Source organism: Cyclopterus lumpus, chromosome 17 (assembly GCF_009769545.1).
Source record: "Cyclopterus lumpus isolate fCycLum1 chromosome 17, fCycLum1.pri, whole genome shotgun sequence".
In the NCBI taxonomy this organism is placed as follows: domain Eukaryota; kingdom Metazoa; phylum Chordata; class Actinopteri; order Perciformes; family Cyclopteridae; genus Cyclopterus; species Cyclopterus lumpus.
The window spans coordinates 4,001,843-4,023,024 of record NC_046982.1 but is presented as its reverse complement, the minus strand read 5'-3'; the positions used below and the strand labels follow the sequence as shown (position 1 = coordinate 4,023,024).

Below are 21,182 nucleotides of genomic sequence, written 5' to 3'. Positions count from 1 at the left end.
ACCAGAGCCATTACCAGTTTTGTATTAAATATCTTTAAGTCAATGTTTTATAGTCTAATTACATGCCGATGCAGCACGATGCCTGATTACTGTTTGCCTATCAATGTTCGGGTGTCACCTTGTAATAATTAGAGTAACTAATAGAATAATCAAAGTGTGTCTGATAATGACATGCCGTCAATGTGATGTCTTTCGGCAGCAAACGTCAGAGCACAGATGTCTACTTGAGCATTAAAGACCCCCATCATCCCTTTGAAGCCAGGTTTGTCTCACGTTATTAACTTGAGACTGAAGGCGTTTGATTTTTTTACAGCGATTGGAATGTCGGAAAGGTCGGGGACCAAAACGGGTTTAGTGGAAATCTGAGCCGGCTGCTTATTATTCATGAACCATATCAACCAAACACCAGTGACCGCATATGAGCATTAACTAGCACAGGACAAAAAAAATTATAATAATAAATAAAAAAAATCACCTCAGTCATCCACAGTGAAATCCTCTTGATTTTAAAACAATTTCTGGAGTTCCGTGTGTGTGTGTGTGTGTGTGTGTGTGTGTGTGTGTGTTTGGGTGCTTTTGAGGCTCAGAATCAGATCACCTGATGAATAGCTTGGTGCGAATTAATAAATAATGCACGACACACAACGCTTTCAGCTCAAGCTTCAAACAGAACGTGAGATATTCTTCTCTGTTCTGCGAAAAACGCTGTCTATATTTTCACCTCGGGCCCTTCACTCACAGAGAAGTGCGCGTTGTGTTCGACATCGGCCACAAAGCGGCTCTAACTGGCCAGAGTCGCCTTTGCTGTGGCGCGAGTTGAGCTGCGTGGGGCCCTGATTACGGGTCATTTGAATGTTTAATGCTAAAATGTAGCTGCAAAGTAGAGAACCAGCACAGTAGTGGGCACTTCTGACTGCGCATGGCAACGCCGTCCACTGCCGCGTTGCCGGGAGACGTCAGGACGACTCCAAAGGTTGGAGATTAGTGTTTCTCTCTTTAGTGAGACCGGGATAAGTGGCAGCAGAAGCTTCAGTGTTCAGGAGTCTTTTTATAGCTAATGTAGACAGCCAATCTCCCTTAAGGACGCCCGTGTCCTCGGAGAGGCCAGAGCCGACAGCCCCAATGGTGGGATAAAAGGGCGCCTGCAAACCGGTGCGTAAAAAGCAACGGTGGCATAATTGAAAACGAGGCAAGAACACTTAACGTTTTGGAGCGGACTCAATCGGCTGAGCGGCGGCTCCCAGAACATGAAGGAAAGAAAAGCACGTTTGATCCATCTGAGTAAATAAATCGGGAAAGGGCAACAGCGATTCGTGATTATCATTTCCGAGAGGAGCAATATTAATACCTCGGCGCTCGCGGCCCGCCCCGTTCCTACTCCTACTCTGAAATTAAATCAGGGGGACGCAGGAGTGAGTGACAAGAGAGCGTGGTGAGGGTGAGCGATGGGGGCGTCGCTATCAGGCGCTCAAAATCAGTCGCCTCGACCCCCTGCGGTGGCTGTTGAAATATGAAGAGCTAAAGTGGGAAATGGGAATTTAAAAAAAAAAGGAAAAAGGCTGCCGGGATGCTTCTGAGCGAAGGGGAAATAGAAACTGTATCCTCGCCAGACGCGGCAGCCACTTTTCAAACCCCGGCGGCCCCGTTGGAAACGCATTAGAGGTGTCATGGCTGTATTTACAGCAGGGGTGGCTGCACTTATCAGAACGGGAACTATTTACGATGGATTTGAGAGATAATGCATGCATTTAAAACACGACCAAATTTTTTGGGGAAATAAATGACAAAAAAGGCTAAATCGCACTCCCCTTCCAGACAGGGAGAATGAACAAAGGTAATAAGGATTATCATTTGCCAGCAGGCCAACCCAAGTTATCTAGTGAGGCAAATGTTGGGCGTCGTCCCCGACGTGTCGGCGGCCCGGGAGCAGCCTTCAGAAGGAGCATTGCTTGACTAAATACTTATCCACAGTTATCTTATTCTGTGAAGCTTCCATGGCACACGCTGTCAGAGCGCCTTGGTCCCTCTGTGGACACAAAGCCTTGTGATGTATGTAAGACAGGGAACGATATACACTTTATACCTCCTTTCCATTTAACCCCTACAACACGGCCCTGTGATGATGATGCCAACATGAGCCTGAATCACTGCTGTCACAATGGGCCGGCTCCACCACCCACAATGCATTGCTTTAAATCTCAATCTTCTCAGACTGAAGGAGTGGCGACGGAGAACTCCTCTGCACACCTACTTAAGGCAACACATGGATGTGGACTTATGAGTATGTGTATGGGCTTGAAAGCAATAAACCAGGAGCACCATGGGATTGTTTTGAAGGAAAAATAATAATAAATTATAGCTGCGAGCAGCTATAATAATAGCCAGTCGGGGGCGCCGGCGGGACGCCGACCCGCTCGGCCAAGAACGCGGGGCCGCCGGTCGTACGTTTGTCGCGTAACCCCGATATTCTTTCGCCAGTAGGCGGCGCGTCGACTGTGAGTGAAAATAAGCTTGTCGATATCCTCAGGCCGCGACTTGTAACAAGCATGACACGTTTGTGACAGATTAGAGCAAGTCTAGTTGAGCCAACAGGTGGCGCTCTGACTATGACTGAAATTAAGCTTGTCGATATCCTCAGGCCGTGACTTGTAACAAGCATGACACGTTTGGGGCAGATTAGAGCAAGTCCAGTTGAGCCACTAGGTGGCACTTTGAGAATGTGAACAAATACATGCACCATGTATCTCTATGTAAAGTGTAGACCACGTTGTGTAAATTATATGTGAATCTGATGCATTTTAGGCTCATTTGTTTTAGCCAGTAGGGGGCGCTTTGAGAATGTGAACAGATACATGCATTACGTGTCTCTATGTGAAGTCTAGACCCCGTCATGTAAATTAAAGGTTAAAGGATTATTTTTTGGAAAGATTGGTTTAGTTAAAGCAACAGTCTCTAGCATAACAAAAAACAGAAAGTGGAATTTTATTAGAATTTTTTTAACGACAAGTGAGAGTGGGTGAAAGCGACGTTTTTTTGCAGAATAATCATGCTCAAGGCCTTCTGATCATCCTGGAAAGAAGATTGAAGTCGATCGGAATTTTTTTGTGGGAGATAACGTTAAATGTAAAACGGCAAAGAGTGCCAAAAACGAGCTAAAACGGCCAACTTAGGCGAATTATTGTAGCGCCCCCTATAGTCTTTGCAAGTTAAGGCATGCCATGTGCACTTAGGAAAAATGTTTCAAAGTGATTAGTCCCAAAAGTGTTGACGCTATGAGCATTGAAAAACAACGTGTCATATAATGCAGTTTGGATGGTATATCATGGTATATCATGAGTCAGAGAGGTGATCACCAAATCAAAACAGAGAATATAGATTTTAGATCAGGTTTTTTTTTTGCCGGCCACACCGGTTGCTGATTGCTAATGAGCCGCGTCAGCGTTTTGTGCTGCTGCTTTGTCTTGTTACAGAGGCGGGACTACATCAGCCTCATTCAGACTATTCTTCCATGCGAAGGCGACCACACTCGTGTTTCCAGAACATTTTTGTAGAGACCCGCGCCCACAGAGAACCCTAATGACATGAAAATGGCTACATAATGTCTTCTTCTTCTTCTTCTTCCTCCTCCTCTTCCTCCTCGTCGTCTCACCACAGACAACATCATTATGTTCAACATAATCACGGCCACGTTTGTCAGTCTGCTACACGTCTGCTCAGCTCCCTCCCACTCTCTGAGGTCACCGACACTTTGTTTTAATACAGCCGAGCAGTTGTTCTCATTCAGACGTGTTTTAGTTTCTTTGTTGTCGGACATCTGAACCAGTAGGAGACAAGAGATTTAATCGCCAACCAGCCGTGCCGCAATGATAACATCTCTGGTTTTATAATTGCTTCGTCTTCTGACAAGATCATCATTAAGCCTGCTTCCTAGCAACACCTGCTCCGTGTATCCGACTGTACTGCAAAGACCGACGCTTTTTACCCCGTTGTCCTTTCTAGGAAAGCTCTGGTTTTGAGTTTGAGTATATTACAATGTTGTAGACCCAAGCTATGTGTATTACAGTAACTTAAAACATGGAGTAATAGAAAGCTCAAATATTCCTGTGATAGATATTTTTTTTCTCTCATCCAACCATATAATTGTCCTCAAGCTGTGTTAAACGTGCGTATTATTTACAATCATAAAGCAGGACTCCTGTACATACGCATCACTCTTCCTGCCTAATTTATTTTCATAGATTTATTGCTCGGGGTTCATGAAGGCAGCTGGAAACTGGAAGAAAAGTTTTTGTGTAGTTCTATTGAAACTGTTCTGCACTGAAAAAGATGCTGAAAAATCAAATGCCATTAAACAATGTATGCATTTATTATAGTTTTCTTTTCCTCGTCAAGTAATTTGCTCTGTGAGGCAGGAACCTAACTTTAGGGCGACGTCATCAAAGAAGAAGACATACAAACATTGAATTATAACTGTGTCCCGCTTCAACGTGTCTGCTCATGTTCGCTTGTCAGAACCGATAATCCAACTCAAGTTCTGCAGAATACCGGCAGCTTGGTGACCGTTTCAGAGCAGCGGGTGTTTCAGATGAAGTCGTGACCGTGTTAACTGGTGACCTTTAGCCCCATATGCGTCTGTGGTTGCTCGTAGCGACTCGTGGAAAAGGTTGGCGTCGATAATAAACACAGCTGTATCTATTTTAGCTGCATAACCTACATGTTCCGTTCATCACCGAGAGCGACCGCGGACGTACTGGCCTGAGAGTCACCAGTTCACACGGTCACTCCTGAAACCAGAACACAAGCAGCGTGTCTCTGGCTCCAAGCTACTGGTGTCGGCTACCGTTTGTAGATTCCATTCAATAACGCAACGTCTTGGGTATTTCATGTTCTGCACATGCCCACAGGTCACGGAGTTGGAAGCATCTAGTGACGCGGCGTAGTGGGTTTCTCCACCAAATACACGTGTATACCTGGCCGCTAAATATTGGGCCTCTTGCGAAAGGCTCCTCACATACAGCATCAGGAGCTGTTGCAGTCCGCCGTACGTCCGTTGCCAAACTGCGTGTGCACACTCACGCACGTCATCCTTGTTCACGAGCTGTAGAAGGGTCGGCACGACGCTGGGCTAGATTGCTCCTGGGAAGCCCACCTTTTCTAGCACTTCTGTCTTCTATAACCCTCCGAAGACAAGTGTGTGGCTCTGGATCTGCTGTACATTAGTTATTATACAATTGACAGAGCAGTCGTGATCATACCAGTCGGAAGGCGCTGCTGTGTCTTCGGGCCCCCGCTGCCCTCTGGTTTGTCTGCGCTTGTTTAGCAGCTTTTTTTTGGTTTGTGCCCTTTTGAAGTGACATTTTGCTAATTTCGTTTAAAGGGAACTCGACCCTGACCCATTTATTGCCATTCAGGGTTCTCTCCGAGGACCGCAGCCGAGCCGACCGCACAATCGCTCCATAATTGACTGTTCAAACAAGGGTTTAATTTGATATAATAGACCCAACTTGAACCTTTTAGCACCACATCTCTACATTGCCTGCAATGCGCCCCGAGGTGATGGTCTCTCCATATTCAAGAAATGTATTAGCATAAAGCTGCTGCTGATAAGAAGAGACTTAGTTCTTTCTACTGTACATAAGTACAATTTTGAGGTACTTGTACTCGAGTGTTTCCATTTCATGCTACTTAATGCTTCTACTCCACTAGGTCTACATTTAGAGGCAAATACTTTTCATTCCTTCACATTTATTTGATAGGCTTTCATTAATAGTAACTGCAGATACAGTTTAATATTAGGACATCAAATTAATTAGGATTTAATATAATGAATAAGGATAATACTTGATTGCTAGCAGTGAGTGTATATAGTGAAAAAAAGCTCCACATTTACCAGCTTCAACATCAAAGCAATGCAATTATGAAAATGTCGATAATATATATTATTCTGAAATGGACCGTTTTGCCAAATTAATACTTTTTATTTAAGTTAATATATTGTGATGCTAGTACTTTTGTACTTATCTGAGCCCACCAACCCTAACGTCACGTTTTCTTAGAAAAACTAAACGACAAAATTACATCATAGCAAGAAACTGGGAAGCCATGAGTGACAAAATGTAAATGAGGAGAGGACGGGACATATTGTTGATTATTGGCATTATAACGGTTTTAAACTGCACCAACGTCAGTCTTCTTGCCTTGATTGAGTTTGACTTCTATATCGCGGTGGAGAACGAGGCCACGGAGAGTCAAACCTTTGACAAGACTTTTAAAATAAACTTTGCACTGAAAGATGAGCGATGACGTCACGAGAGCAACTTAACGCACCAGCTGGGACAACTCGGCAGCCGAAAGGAAAGAGGACAATCGTCCAGTTAATCACAGAGCTGATCAAAAAATAATAAATGAAACAAAGCAGCCGAGCTGTTATGATGAGCCGCTAACCTTCATGTGTCACATTAATTACGATGGGATGAATAATTGATGGGCGATGGCGTTTTTTTTATTTTCCTCTCACGGAGAACGTGAGAGTTTATGCCACAGAGACCCCGACCGAAAGCGTGGTCTCCCGCAGCATAAATAAACAATACAACAACAAATAATATATAAATATATAATGAATTGCCCGAAGCGCAGAGTGATTTACCTTGAGACAGGACCCACTGATTGAGTTTGACGTGGTAGAGCACCGAGCGAAGACTCCAGTGCTGAACGAGCGGGTAGCCGGACACCTCGCTGTAGTTCACCATACCTGCAGAAAACATACAAATTCATATATATATATACATATGTATATGGTCATGTGTGAAAAAACACAGGAGAAAAAGGTCCTGGGACAGGGTTGTCGTATGTGTACAGATTGTAAAGCCTTCTGAGGCAAATTTGTAATTTGTGATTTTGGGCTATAGAAAATAAACTGAATTGAATTATTTACTCCTATAGCGGAGGAGATTGCCGTCTTCAGCATGACATCAAAGGGTTGGATCTACGTCTCATTCCTGTTTACTTTACCTGAAGAATTTGGAGGAATATTTGATAAATATGAATATTATATTAGATGACAGGAGAGAGAAGCGAGCAAAGTCTCCGGTGTTAGATCAAAGTGGAGCCCGATCTACAGAAGAAAAATAAATAAATGCACACACGGGAAATTAACATAAATTCCATTTGGAAATAGGGAAGTAGGAGAAGGCAAGTCTTCAGTGTTTGATGAAAGAGAAGGCCAACATCTCCCTTGAATATACAGCCCATTTATACTTTTCATATCAGTGGCCTACCCCAGATACATCCAACTTTTCCCTCTCAGGAAATTGCATCAAACCTTGAACCAATTTCCATCCATTTTTGCAAAATTCTCTCCTTTGTAGCACGGAGCAGCTGCTGCACGACGCTGACGACGCTTCGCATTCAGATGATGTGTAAAACCAAGCAGGGCTTGGCAGTTTGTAAGGAAAATGCACGCCAGGTTTTTGACACCCCCCGTTGCCGTTCACCTCGTCTAATTAAAACAGTACAAAGCGATGTGCTCTCACCGCCTCGTCAAACCTTCCCGGAGATCATGGAGCGATCAAACGGGGAGAATGGCGAATAACAGAGGATTCATTTCTTAATTTAGAAGCCTTAACCTCGCAGAGAAAGGCCAATATTCTGTGATTAAGGGTATTCTGTTTTAATCACGTAGTAAACGTCCCGATTTGGCAATGAGAAGGGCGTGATTCACGCATTAATGAGGCATGATCCAACTGTGGTGACAGACTCTATCGGACATAACTAGAGTCTCGGTTCAGAACAAAAAAGGAAAAGCCAATGGAGCTGCATCTAAGAGAATTTGTACGAGAGCGGCCTCCAGTGAATATTTATGATGTCAGCGACACTAAATGGAATGAAAAGGGTGGGAGGCAACCCGGTGCCAGTAGAGGCTCCGAAGCTCCGAGCCTTAAGCTGAACTTTATTTTGAAGGAAACCTTAAGCGCTAACCATTTGGTTCAATTTTAAGACAAAAAGATGGGGAAATTACTCTTTTCTTTTACTCCAGTGCTCCATTGACAAAATGCTCTTTGGCCAAATGTCCACCCATTTCTAAAAAGTTTTGTCCAAAAGTGTATTGCCGCATTGTGATCAGCATGCACACGCACATACGCAGAAAGTGGGTGTGTATGCAGCTGTTTTGCTCACACAGAATGTCCTCAAGGGGTTAACAAATGAACAGTTACCGTTGACATCCCTAACATATACATATACATGCACTCTGAATGCGCTGATGTTGTCTGGGAGCCGAGAAAAGACCATCACTGTATTCTTACCTAGGAAACGAAAGCATGGGTTGGTCGTGCGTGAATTCTTTGATCCTTGCCTTGTTTCTTTTAAGGAGGCTATAATGCAGACTTAGGAATTGACTGATTCCTGACTTGGTTTTGGGGTTCTGTCTCTCTCTCTCTTTCTGGTTTTGTCTGCATTGAAATGGAGAATGTTCAGGCCGGTGCAGTCACTCATTTGCTCTATTCCCTTGTGGAGATAATATGTGGGACCGTAGTTGCTTGGCAACAGAACGGCGTAAATGTGAATGATTTGAACTTCTTAAAGTTACCATCGGAGGTTAAAAAAGTTAATAACTTTTGCAATTTTTCTTGCAAAGGGAAGGTCTTATATTGGTCTGTGGTCGGTATCCAGACTAATCTGCAGTAAATCTGTTGACAAACAGCTTAACATCTTTTTAAAGAAGCTTATTGATCAAGCATCAAGACAGCAGTTTCTCCCAGAGTGAAAAAGTAGTGAAAAGCATTGAATGATGCCTTTTTAAACTATATTCCCTCATATGAGATTGTGGAAGAGTAAATGTTTGTGCACAACATCAAACTTCCAAAAGCTGATCTAAAATATACATTTTATGACTGAATGGACTCATGGCAAGGAGTTGAGGTGCAATGGCTGTTGGGGGGGAACATTGTTACTAAAAGATTATGTACATTATCGGCATGTTGCTGATGATGTTAGAGAATAATGATGACCTAGTTCTCTTTACAAAAATAATGTCATGCTAAATGTGAAGGTTGTTTTTTACCATCTGCACTCGATTTTCCTCTCTGGGTCATTACGGATTCTACCAACCGATTGACCCCTAGCAGGCGCAACGCCGTTCTCAATTTGTGTCAAAGAGCATTCACAGAGGGCAAAGCGAGGGTAGGCCAGTTCAGAAATGTGTCATTAGTGCAGGGCTTGACAGTAAGGTTTCAAAGAGCGGCATTCAGATTCAAGCTTTCGGTTGGCTTCAGTAGCGACAACTTTTTTTATTGTTCTAAAACTAGGGGCAGCAAACGGCACCTCGAAAAAGTCCACCTCAAAGAATGTTGGCATTTTGAATATTTGTTGCATTAACTTTGTTTAAATATTGCTGTTGCAGAACCAAACTAGAACGGGCACTCGGTAGAGCGCATACCTTCACCGCAGCCACTTTTTGGTACTTGGCATGAGAGTGTGGGGAACAGTAAATTGATGTAACTTGATACCAGATATTGTGGTAAACATCACAAAAGAATTATGTATGACGTCATTGTATCATGTCGTATATCACAAGATCGGGCATTGAATTCTGAACATTTTGGCATTAGTTGCATGCCAATTGGATAAAAATTTACCACGTTATGATAAAAATACGATTTTGACCTTTTCATGACCTTGACCTTGACCTTGACCTTTGGCCCGATCACTCCCAACATCTAATCAAATGGTCCCCGGATAACAGCCAATCATCCCACCAAATTTCATGTGATTCGGTTAAATACTTTTTGAGTTATGCGAATAACAAACAGACATATTTACAAATAAATACACAGCGATCAAAACATAACCTCCGCAAAAGTATTTTGCGAAGGTAACAAGGCTGCACATGGCGATGTTGCAACTCCGTTGCTGCATCGGTTTTTACGGGCAATGGCGAAGCAAATTGGGTTGTGGGGTGAAAATGAACAACATCACAAACGAAGGTGCAAATTGATCCCAATGATAAAGAACCAGAGGGAACAAAAAAAGGGTAATTAGGCACCTTGGAGATGGAAAGAAAATTATACAGGCAAACAATAAACTCGATAAGTGACACGTTCAGCAGTTAAAGATATCACATCCTACAGAACCACAAGGGCTGGACCAGCACATTTGTATTAATAAGTTGACGCATACGTTCATCGTATCTGGATTACTCCAAATTCAATGTGACTACAAATGGCAAAAAATAGTTTCAGTTTTAAAAGTCGGTGTTGAGACCAACTCTTCACATTTTTCTCAAGCACTGCAGAACCAGTCACCTGCGAGACAAAAAACTAAAAACACCCCCGGGCACTTCAGTCAAGCCAAAGGTAATTCTTCCATACTGTTCGTATTCTTCCTTTAAAGCCCAGTATATATTGACTCCTCTCCATTCATCTTCTTCCCAAATCAATAATGCCCATCTTCTTTGCCCTGAAGGAAGTCACCCATGTACGAAGGGTTTTTCATTTTGATGCACTGCCCATCAAACCCGTGCATCCCGCTCCCCTGGTCGACGACCCCGCCGTCTTATCCGCCGCATCAAATAGTCGGTGGCAGGAGAAGCACAACACATGGACGTGTAAGCGAAACGGGACACGGTGAGCCAGAGGAAACATCCATCACGCACCGCAGAGGGAGAGGCGTAGCCGCTTTACGGACCAATCGGCCTCAGGTCAAATAATCCCCCTCCCTTGGCCTCTGGTCATGGCTGCACTGCACACATGATCTTATCATTACAAACGTCAAATTATGAAACCCAAGCTAGTTCAAGCGTCATTTTTCTTTTCTTTTTTTTTTTTTTTTTTTTTGCATACAACTGCAGGATCAGGCCTTTGACAATAGCATCACTTGTACCGGGGGGGGCCATTGGCAAAGGCCGCGGCATATAAATCATCTCGTCTCCTATGGCAACTGATGGCCGTGTCACGCTGCAGCGGCGGGATTGCAGCCATACATCACTATGACTGCCCCCCCCCCCCGTCGTCATCCAGGAGGTATCTGGGTAATGCTTGTGACTGAGACACTTCGTATTGCAACCACAGACACAGAGAAAACATTTAAATAAAGATAAACAAGCTTTTCGGGCAGGTACAAGGTTCAATCAACACAAGGTTCATGATGGAGCGTTTCTGGTCTAAGTGAATTTTATTGTAGAAAGAAAAATAGCATTAAAGGCTTATTTATTCCACGAAGCTACTGTCGTATCTTTCAAGCGGCAGTGATGTTGAAGAATGATGTTTGAAGGAATCTTCCGCGGACACTGTTCTTTCTTGTATGATAGAGTTTATTATAGGAATCACAGGTCATAACGAGCGACTAGTCAGCCCGGAAGGTCTCCTGGACAAAGGCAGGGGACGACGGCTATATAGGCCAGCCGTCCCGCCCCAAAATTTGAGATAACATCACACAGAAATCCCCCAACCTACACATATACCTTCTGGACACAGGGAGGAGTATCATATGTCAAGATTTGGAGACAACATACCGTCATACAGGGACCTCTAACCCATACCCTCCGGACACATGAACAGACCCTCCCTCCAACAGGTCAAAGGGCAAATATGTGCAACGGTATCTTATAAGCCGATCTTCTAAGGAAGCGGAGAATATACCACGCTACCATTTGTACGTCTCACAACGTGCTACCTTGATTGTTCTCGCATGCCTCCGCGGTGAAGGAAGAATCAAAGGACGGACGAGTCTTGGATTAAACTGCAAGAGTTTTGTGAGAGTTTGTAAACGGATGTTTTGATGAGAAAAGCTATATTTTATTTCACAAGAACTCAAGGTAACGCTGGGTGACTGACTCAGATACAAATGATCATTCCACGGGTGACTAATTCATTACAAGATTGAGCTATAAATGCCCCCCCCACCCCTCCTCCCTTCGTATTATGTATTTTCGGCACAAACATGGTGACACAAATTACATATAAAGTATGACAAGCGTTGCTGGGGTGCGTGCAAGGCCAGTCCTGTACGAGCACGCTGTGAAAAGGCAACATTTTGGCAGAGGCCTGACTTGATGAATACGCCTCTAAATGTGATGCTCCTGCATTGTCCTCACCTTCAGCTCCATCCATTTATCCCCTCTTATGGGAAATGGCTCCCCGGAACGAAAGACACACATATATATATATATATATATATAATTCCCCGGCGCCGGGCAGAGCGCACTCCGCTACATAACCCCCCCTCCTCCACCCCCTCGCCTCCCCGAGTGAAAATGAATAACAAGCCCAGAAAACATATACCGCGGCGCAGGCGTATTCTCCTACTTGCTGAAAGGCCTTGTCTCCCTTTTAGCCCTGGGGTCCTCTGCTCTCATTGTCTGACAGAATGATTCATTTGACTGAACTTCACTTTGCAAACATCCCAAGTTCACAGTCTCTCTCTCTCTCTCTCTCTCTCTCTCTCTCTCTCTCTCTCTCTCTCTCTCTCTCTCTCTCTCTGGGCTGCGCTTTGCACTCCAGCTGATTTCATTTGGCATAAAAATGTCTTTCCTCCAACAAGCTGTACGTGACGTGTGTCTTTACTCCAGGTTGCCATAGTGATGGTTTGTTGATTACATTCTATGCGATGGCGATTGAAAGGGACATTTACTTTTTAGGTGCCTGAAAGGACAGAATTGTATTTAATTTTTTTCTGCATAAGGATAATAACTTCTGTTGTTGCCAATCTGGCCATTTCAATAATGCACCATAAACATACTACACATACTGTATAACTGTAGTTAAAAGCAATCATAGATATTTATCATGGTTTATAACAATAACCATTGACACATTAGAGAGCATTTTATCATGACAATATTCAATTATTGTTAGTTCACTCAAGAATCATAGGGTTATATTGAATCAAAGTTGTAAAACATTAACATACTTTATTATTGCTTCACATTCACTGTTATAACACATTTAAATTATTCATACAGAAGTATGTCACACTTTTCTATGTCTATTATTATTATGCATTATAGGAGACAGGGTTACTGACTTCTGTATTTATAATAGCCAAAATGTATGATGTAATAAGGTGTACTACCCAACAGCCCTGAAGTGATTGACAGGCTGCAACATAAAAGTGAGCAGACACAAACAAACACCTTTATGTTGCAACACAACTTTAATAAGTTTAATAAGCTGCTTGAGTTGTTCATTTGTTTACCCGTGGACGCACATCTGTGCTGGCGCTGCATTGGACTATATTATATTCAAAAAGTATTTCTAACATGTTAAATCTTTTGTCCATTACTCAATGGGATGTGTTCAAAGGAGCTAATATTATATTATCATGCAAACTACAGAGCTAAATTAAAATGGATTCTGCACAGTGAAATCAACTAAAAGAACCATTACAAAAGGCAAGATTTATGACCGGACTGTTTTCTTTTCTCATCATATATAGTTTATGACCGGACTGTTTTTTTGAGACTTGTTTTTAATTTGAGTAGATTTCTTTCCCCGCTTATAATGAACGTCTGTTTGTCTTCACAGTTTGGTTTGGAGTGCAACCGCAGGTCCACTCGTTGAGCCATGGCTGAGGAGGCCGATTAAATCCAGGCGTCGTCCATGTTCATGTCCAACTCAAAACTAGTTCCGTTCAAAGTTCTTCTTCTTCTGCAGAAAAAGTTACGTGGTGCCGGTTCATAGCTCTGCTGCTGTCTGTCAACGCGCTCCCATTTGTCTGCACTTGGGCTCATGAGCGGGAGAGTTTGATAAAGAATGGGGCACACTGGTCACGGCCACGCTAACGCAGATTAAATGCACGGCGGTGGGGAGTCTAGTGAGACTAACCGTGTGACTAATGGCAAAATTAAACGCAGAACTCTCCAAGGGCAAAGAACACCATGTTACACATAAGTGATCAAAATGGATTTTTAAAAGCAGTTTTATTTCCTTGGGTGAGTGTATCGTCACAGGATAAAGCCGGAGCCGTCTCCCAGCTTTACATTTTAAACTCATACGGGCGGGACAGGACAATGCTGGGCCTACGGTGCATTGCAGTCACATAAATCAAAGCAAAATGTCATCAATATTCCATTCCTGTGAGGGACTGTGTGAAGTAGCCCGTTGGGATGTCGACTCTCCAGTCCTTCTATGAAACCTCCAATGAGAGCCAGAGTTCAATTCCCAACTATTGGAGTGTTTTTTGGCTCAGTGATCCATCTTTGTTAGCCTGTCTACTTTTTCATTGTCCAAACAGAGAGATGAAACAGCCAAGTTAAGCCGTGTGAAGGTAAGCTTCATGCACCTGGAGTTCCTAATTTTCCAGCACCTTTTAACGCAGAATGCCTTTGTTGTGCAGTTGAAGACGAGGTCTACAGTGGCAGGTCTTTGCCTCCGCACTCCGGAACAATCCATATGGAATTGAAGATGACATTTGGAAGTTATCATTGAACCAACACCAGGTCAATATTGTTTGCTGGTTGTTGATTGGTTAGGGAGGATGTCTTCTGCTGTGGTGTGCAGAGCACTTAATGATCTCTGCCGGGAGATAATGAGATTGGTTGTGTGTGTGTGTGTGTGTGTGTGTGTGTGTGTGTGTGTGTGAGGGAGAGTGAGTGATTGAGAGGCTCCGTCTGAAAGAATGCACTCATGCTCTGGTGACGTCGCTGTAGTAAAGGGAGGCCAAGCTTGTTCTGACCGTCAGTCGACTCTGAACTACATATCATCTGCAAGATGAAAGACACTATCCGGGTCATTTTCAAAGTAATTGTCACAAAATTTCAATGTGCCAGATCCACGGTGGCATTTTTGTGACATACATAATGTGTAAATGAACGATTCAGTATTATTTGAAGAGCAGACCGTTCGCACTGAAGGATTCTCAAGCGAAGGGCAGGCCGCTCTCAAGGCAACCCAGCCAGCCAGTTTCCGTCACATCTCTGGAAACGTGGGGGCACATTTCTGAACAGCCGTTATCTAAATCACCGCCCACATATTGGACATATACATGGTTAGTTCATTAGAACTTAATAAAGTGACACACATGGCTCAACAGCTCACGTTCAAACATCACAGCAGTGGTTGTGGCACTGCACTCTAATGAGTCCACCCTTCTAGTTTCCAAGGGAACTAATAACTGTTGAAGGAATTTAAAGGAGTAGAATTAAAAAGCTGCATGGCATGGAAATGCTTCAATAAAGAACAAGTACGTCGACATTGTACCTTACTACGGTACTTGAGTAATGCACTTAGTTATATTAAATACATCCCCCAGTATCCTTGGACTCCCAGCACTTAGAAAAATATGAACGTACTGAATGGTCACATATTTAAGTCCCACTCCACTAACCTGTGAACTAGAGCGAGATTGTTGCCATTACACTATTCAGATATGGCAGTGAGCGTGATAACAGTGGTGAGTTCAGGTGTCAGGGGTCAAGCTGGTCCCAGCCAATGACACGGTCAAAGAGAACGAGCCAAAGCAGACAACTCCTTCTGATGGAGATGCTAAATAAAACAGATTATGAGAAGTCCAGTTAGTGAGACCTCGGATGTCAAAGCGCACATAAAACACTTGAATGGCAGAGTTGTTGGACGGGAACCAGAATGTCAGCATAAAAACTCATTGAGAAAAAGAATCTCCTGCCGTCTTTGTCCCGTTTCAACTAGGCTGCATTGGGGGAATGCAAATTGAGTTCTCTTGTTAACATTCGTGACTCCGTCCCGCCGGGAAGCGGGGCAGAGAATAGCAGGCGAGCGCAGGGCGGACCACCCGGCAGCCCTCCCGTAGGTTCGCCGTACGGCTGAGAGCGGTTTGTTATTTCAGCCGCTTCTCTAAGGAAGATTCATAGGAACGAGCTCAGGTAGGAAAGTAATCTTATGCCTCATAGAACCCCATTAACTAGCCTGGCCTGTGCTCCATTTCACTCTCGGATAAGTCTGGAGGAATGAATGATTTAGGGGGGAAAGAGGGGGGGAGGGGGCATTGAGTGAGTGAGGAAGAAGAAGTAAAGAACGTAGGGAGGAGGGGGGCACTAGGACTTATCCAGCAGGGCCCATTCTCAGATCTAATGGGAAACTAAATGTAATACAGCGCAGCACAGATTTCTTCGCCCAGACAATTCTGATAAGAAAGAAAAAAAATTGCTGGAACAAAATGTTGGCCCTCAGAAACGATGAGCAGACACCTCGGGGATGGTCCGTTTGGAGCCTCGGCCAAATGCTTTCCATAATTCAAGGCGAAGACAGATTACTGTGAAGAATTACCATAATGCAGGCCTTCCCCACTTGTGCTCATTTCCTTTCAGGAAGGTAGTCCCCACACAATGCTTTACACTAATCCCGACATTACTGTTCCTGTGGACAACGCACAACCAGAAACCGTCCTGTGAATCCACCTATCGCTCCGGGGAGTGGGGGCCCCGGTGTCTCCTCCTGGCTTATTTTCTCTAGTCCTTTTTTCATTCATATCCCCATACTCAAGGAGCACTTGTGTATCCTGATCCGATGTGAGGTCCTTGGACAGGGATGTCGGATGTGTACAGATTGTAAAGCCCTCTGAGGCAAGTTAGTAATTTGTGATATTGGCCTATACAAAATAAACTGAATTGAATTGAATATAATGACGGAACCCTGCTCACTCCAAAATAGTACTTTGGATATTACGGTTGTTGTTTTTAGCAATGCTTTAGGGATGACAATAATATTGTAGGTCGGTTCATAACTTCGAGTGAGATATCACAACAGTTAAACATTCATATTACCCAGAAGATGGGAACATGTTGATATTGGTCAAATGTCGACCCAATCCAATAACATATCTCAACATCTTCTTTTGGTACACAACTTATTACAGGACTGACGAGTCGGCTAGATTTCAGGGCTGGAATAAGCACCCGACAAATGCAGGTAACTTGTTGGCAGTAGAAATGTCACTTAGGACACACCGGGGAAGCTAATTGAGAATCTGTTCCCGTTCAGAAGCGGTTCCTAGTTTTCCGAATCCTCGGGACCGCATGCCTCCTTCACGAGCGATTTCCTGCATGCCCATTAACGCCATATGCCCACTTATCATGTGACAGTTGTTTGGGGCCTGCCACGGCAGAACAAAGGACGCTCTAATAAACCTGAGGGGATGCACCCTATTGTCTCCCTGACAACACCACATTGTGAAAAAGAAAACTAATCATTGTACAAATCTGCAGGAGGAGAGCTAGAAAAGTTTGCTGTTAGCAGCCAGTGGGAAGCACAGTCCTGCTGCTCACAGCTTACGCAACATTACGATGCATAATTGCATTATTCAATCAAAATGATGTTCAATGACAACATTCAAATGAAATCCTCTAAAATATAGTTTTTGGCGTGAACATTTCATAAATAGTTATTTAAGGATGTGTTCATAGCCATATAAAAAATATTTGGAATCATGGCCTGTATCACTTCCTAACACAAGCTATAAGCAGCTTATACTACATAACCAACGTCTAATGCCAAGAATTAGAGCAAATATTAAAATGGAAATCAGATCATTATTTCCATATCATTTGAAAAGTGTATTTTTATGCCAATAACCACTATGAATGACAATAACAGTACAGTACTGTGTACATCCCCTTCACCTAAAAAAACAGGTCTCCCCTGGAAGGTATGGTGTAATTCAAAAACTGGAATATGCAATGTTGTGTGTTAAATATAGTTTAAAGGTTATTTCTTCGTTTCGCGCACACATTCCAAAATCTTGCCTGCCACAGTGGCAAACAGTGAAAAAAGTTATTTTCAGAACCGGTCTCGATGTATTGCAATAATTTGGCTCGTGTTTCCCAAAGGATACGATTAAATCATATTTAAATAATGTAGATTATCCCCTGACTGCACATCTAATGCAAATACTTAGTACTTTTCTTTCATGGGCATGATTTATGGTCGGGATGGATATGTCCCGACCACTTTTCAGATTTGTTTTAATTGTCCCCACCGCCAATTTGATATCGATGGTATTTGTGTTTAAATCAAATTTAAATTCTAATGGCTCTACAAACAGTTATGTCCCTGATATTCACACTGGAAGAAAGGTTTATATTGCTGTGTGTCTGCAATGTCCCTGCCCCCTTTTGCATGCAGCAGTCATTTTGCATCTCTTTGTGATCGTTTTGAAATTATTTGAAGTAGTTTTTTGTCTCTTTGTGGTCGTTTTGAGATGATTTGAAGTTGTTTTGTGTCTCTTTGTGGTTGTTTTGAGATGATTTGAGTAGTTTTTTTGTGTTTTATCAATCATCTTTCATCTCTTTGTGGTTGTTTAATGCCTCTTTGTGGTCATGTTGCATCTATGTGTCTCATTGTAGTTGCTTTGTGTTTTGCCCCTTTTCGCGTTGTGTATGGCAGGTGGGGCTTCTTTTTCTTCTAAAAAGCATAGTTAAAATCAAACAAACCCAAACTGCCAAACAAATTATCAATAAGCTTAAGCATGTGGTAATTAGGCTGGCAGATGTGGCTTGTGACAACTCAAGGTGACACGCTTTTCCTCTCTGCTGGGTCGAAGGAAGGCTGCAGGGAGTCAAAATAAGATGAGAAAGGTTCCGCGGGTACCTTTGTGCTCACGTGGTCACAATGCCATATGCTTAGGCTTTAATTATGAGGGACTTGGGGAGAGAGCGAAATATGAATCACTGCCACACTGCCTGCCTTCTGGATTTAGACACTGCCCACACAGGTCCCTTCCCCGTCTTTATAAATAATCCCAGTCCTGATGCATAAATAGACAGCTGACACCACAGTTCACTTTCATTCACACCTTTTTACCGTGCCTAATTAAAATCTGAAATTATACACGGTCAACTGGTATGACTAAATAAAAAGAAATGAATGTTGACTTCAGACAAAGCCGTACTGAACCCAGCCAACCGCACATGAGCCAGAACCACTGAAGCATTTCATCCTCCAGAGTAGCCTTATTCAAATCATCTCTTTGTGAAGAGAGACATGTGTACACATGTAACAAACACTCACAAAATCAACGCAAACAAATTAAGAAGAGCAATTACAAGTGGAATTGGAAATACTTCCCATTCTGTGTCTAATTTATGCTTTTGCGCTGTTGAATTAAATACACTTAATTATGACCGCTGCCAGTTTAAAGTATAAATGGTTTGATTATTACTTTCAAAACTTATAGTTAAATTCACCAAATAAAATAACATTACGTTGACTCATGAGTTATACTCAGCACGCACAGCTTTAAGGTTAAAACTTTTCTTCCGATATGCTGAAATGTAACTGTTGTGTCTTTATAGATATGAATCCCAGAGGAGCCAGATTGTGATGAAGGAACAGTAGATCTTCACTTCATACATTCCCTGCACTCTAATTGCCAAAGGCGCCTGAGTCATAGTGGTTGGCTGCATTCACGAATATGTGCTCACTTTGTGCACAAAATAAGAGTCTGATTCATAAAATGTTCGTACCAGCCAATTTTGTTCCTACCAAGGTGGACTATTTGCAATCAGCCAAGTGATAAGGAATAGATAAGGACATATGTTTGCTTGCGGGGTAGGCGGGTAATTGTACAGTGCTTTGAGGTCCCAGCAGGTTTACGGATTCCAAGGAAACCACTACACTCAGTAATTTAATGAATGTCTTTTATTTTGGCAAACATTCAACATAATATGGCTACAAGCGTTCTGGCCTTGGCCCATCGCATTTTAGTCAGTGCTTTCCTTGTGAAATATTTGTATTCTACAGTATTGTTTTTTGTGTTGATAAATGCTCATACAAATTAAAAAAATGTCCAAATGGTTTGGTGCGTTTTATCTGTGTTTGTAATCCCAAAGGGTTTAAAACAATAGTGAAATATTCCTATATATTCTCACTGCCAACTTGTACAGCAGGGTGGTCAGTGCTCCTGAGCTTCAAACAGCTGAAGCTGTCACAAAGGACATGACTGGTGTCAATCATAGTGGGATACAACAACAGAAAGAAAAATCAACAAAGTGCAAATGAGAAATTAAGTAAAATAATACAATATTCCAACTGAGGACAAGTTAACTACATGTAAGGTATTACGTAAAATCTATTGTTTATTTTTGCCTTGAAATGTTGAGCTTTCTCAAGTGCTATATAGTAGACAGTGAAACATTGTCATGAATACTGAACAAACATGTAGCTGTGTACATGCGGTGCAGAGGGCACAGTGTTCCCCTTCCAGCTGAGTTCACGTTTGGGACCATGTCTTCCACATGTCATGCCTACTTTCATTTTGAAGGTCAATGACCCACACACTATTTGCACTTTATGACTTCTCGGTCCCAGAAAACGAGTACAAAGCATGTCCCCCCCCCCCCCCCCCCCCCCCCCCCCCACCCCCACCACCACCACCACCCAAAAACAACAACACAGCAGATCTAGCCTGATGAAACCCAAAGGGAATAAGAGAACATTAATAATGCAAGTATACTGTACATACTATATGACCCTGGAGAACTTCGGCCTCTCTCGACCAGCTTCGGGCTGAGGATCAAAGCTCCGGCGTGATGCGTGTGCCGGCCTACGTTAGGACAAAGCGTACGTGATGGCCTCTGGACGCCCTTGCCCTTGTAAAAGTTGAGAGAATCTCGAGCTACCTGGTGCTTGGAAGAAGAAGCTCCGAAGCCAGAGATATATAATAATCATTATTTAATCATAACAAACAAGAGTCGTCTGTATATATACATGGTCCAGGCCCGGACGCGCTCACATGGCTTCGCTTCCACAGTCTCCTGACGTAGCCAACAGTTTCTGTCTGGCGTCACCACGTAAGAGACCAAATTCACGTCTTACAATTAGTTTTATTCGCAGTGCATTCGCTGAGCTAAGCTCCCATTGGTTAGTGGAGGTATTCATGCAAATACCTTTCAGAGACACAGCATGCTGCTGACCAGCGAATAAGACACGAGGTTCACACCTGAGGGTTAGTTCCATTCGCCACTTCAAAGAATGCCTCAAATCGATAAAGTAGCGGGGTCAAAGCTCACACTTCCGGTCAAGGACAGGAAGTTCCTCTTCAGAATAAAACCCTATTATCCTGCCTTCAGAATAAAAACAACATCTCAGGTTTCAATCGGCATCCCTTTTAACAATAAAACATTCATTCTCATGCATCATACAATTAATCATTACATTTGTTATTAACAAACAGAATAATAAAACAGTGATCCTCTCTTATGCTTTATAATACAT

General features: G+C 43.0%; 1 protein-coding gene across 1 annotated transcript in view; it reads right to left on the bottom strand.

Annotated features, from left to right (window-relative positions):
* Positions 1-21,182, bottom strand: part of astn1 (astrotactin 1) — a 335,249-nt gene that overhangs the window by 134,961 nt on the left and 179,106 nt on the right. The window contains exon 17 of the mRNA XM_034555334.1: positions 6,647-6,751. Coding sequence (XP_034411225.1) covers positions 6,647-6,751 — 105 coding nt within the window. The remainder of the gene's footprint in view (positions 1-6,646; positions 6,752-21,182) is intronic.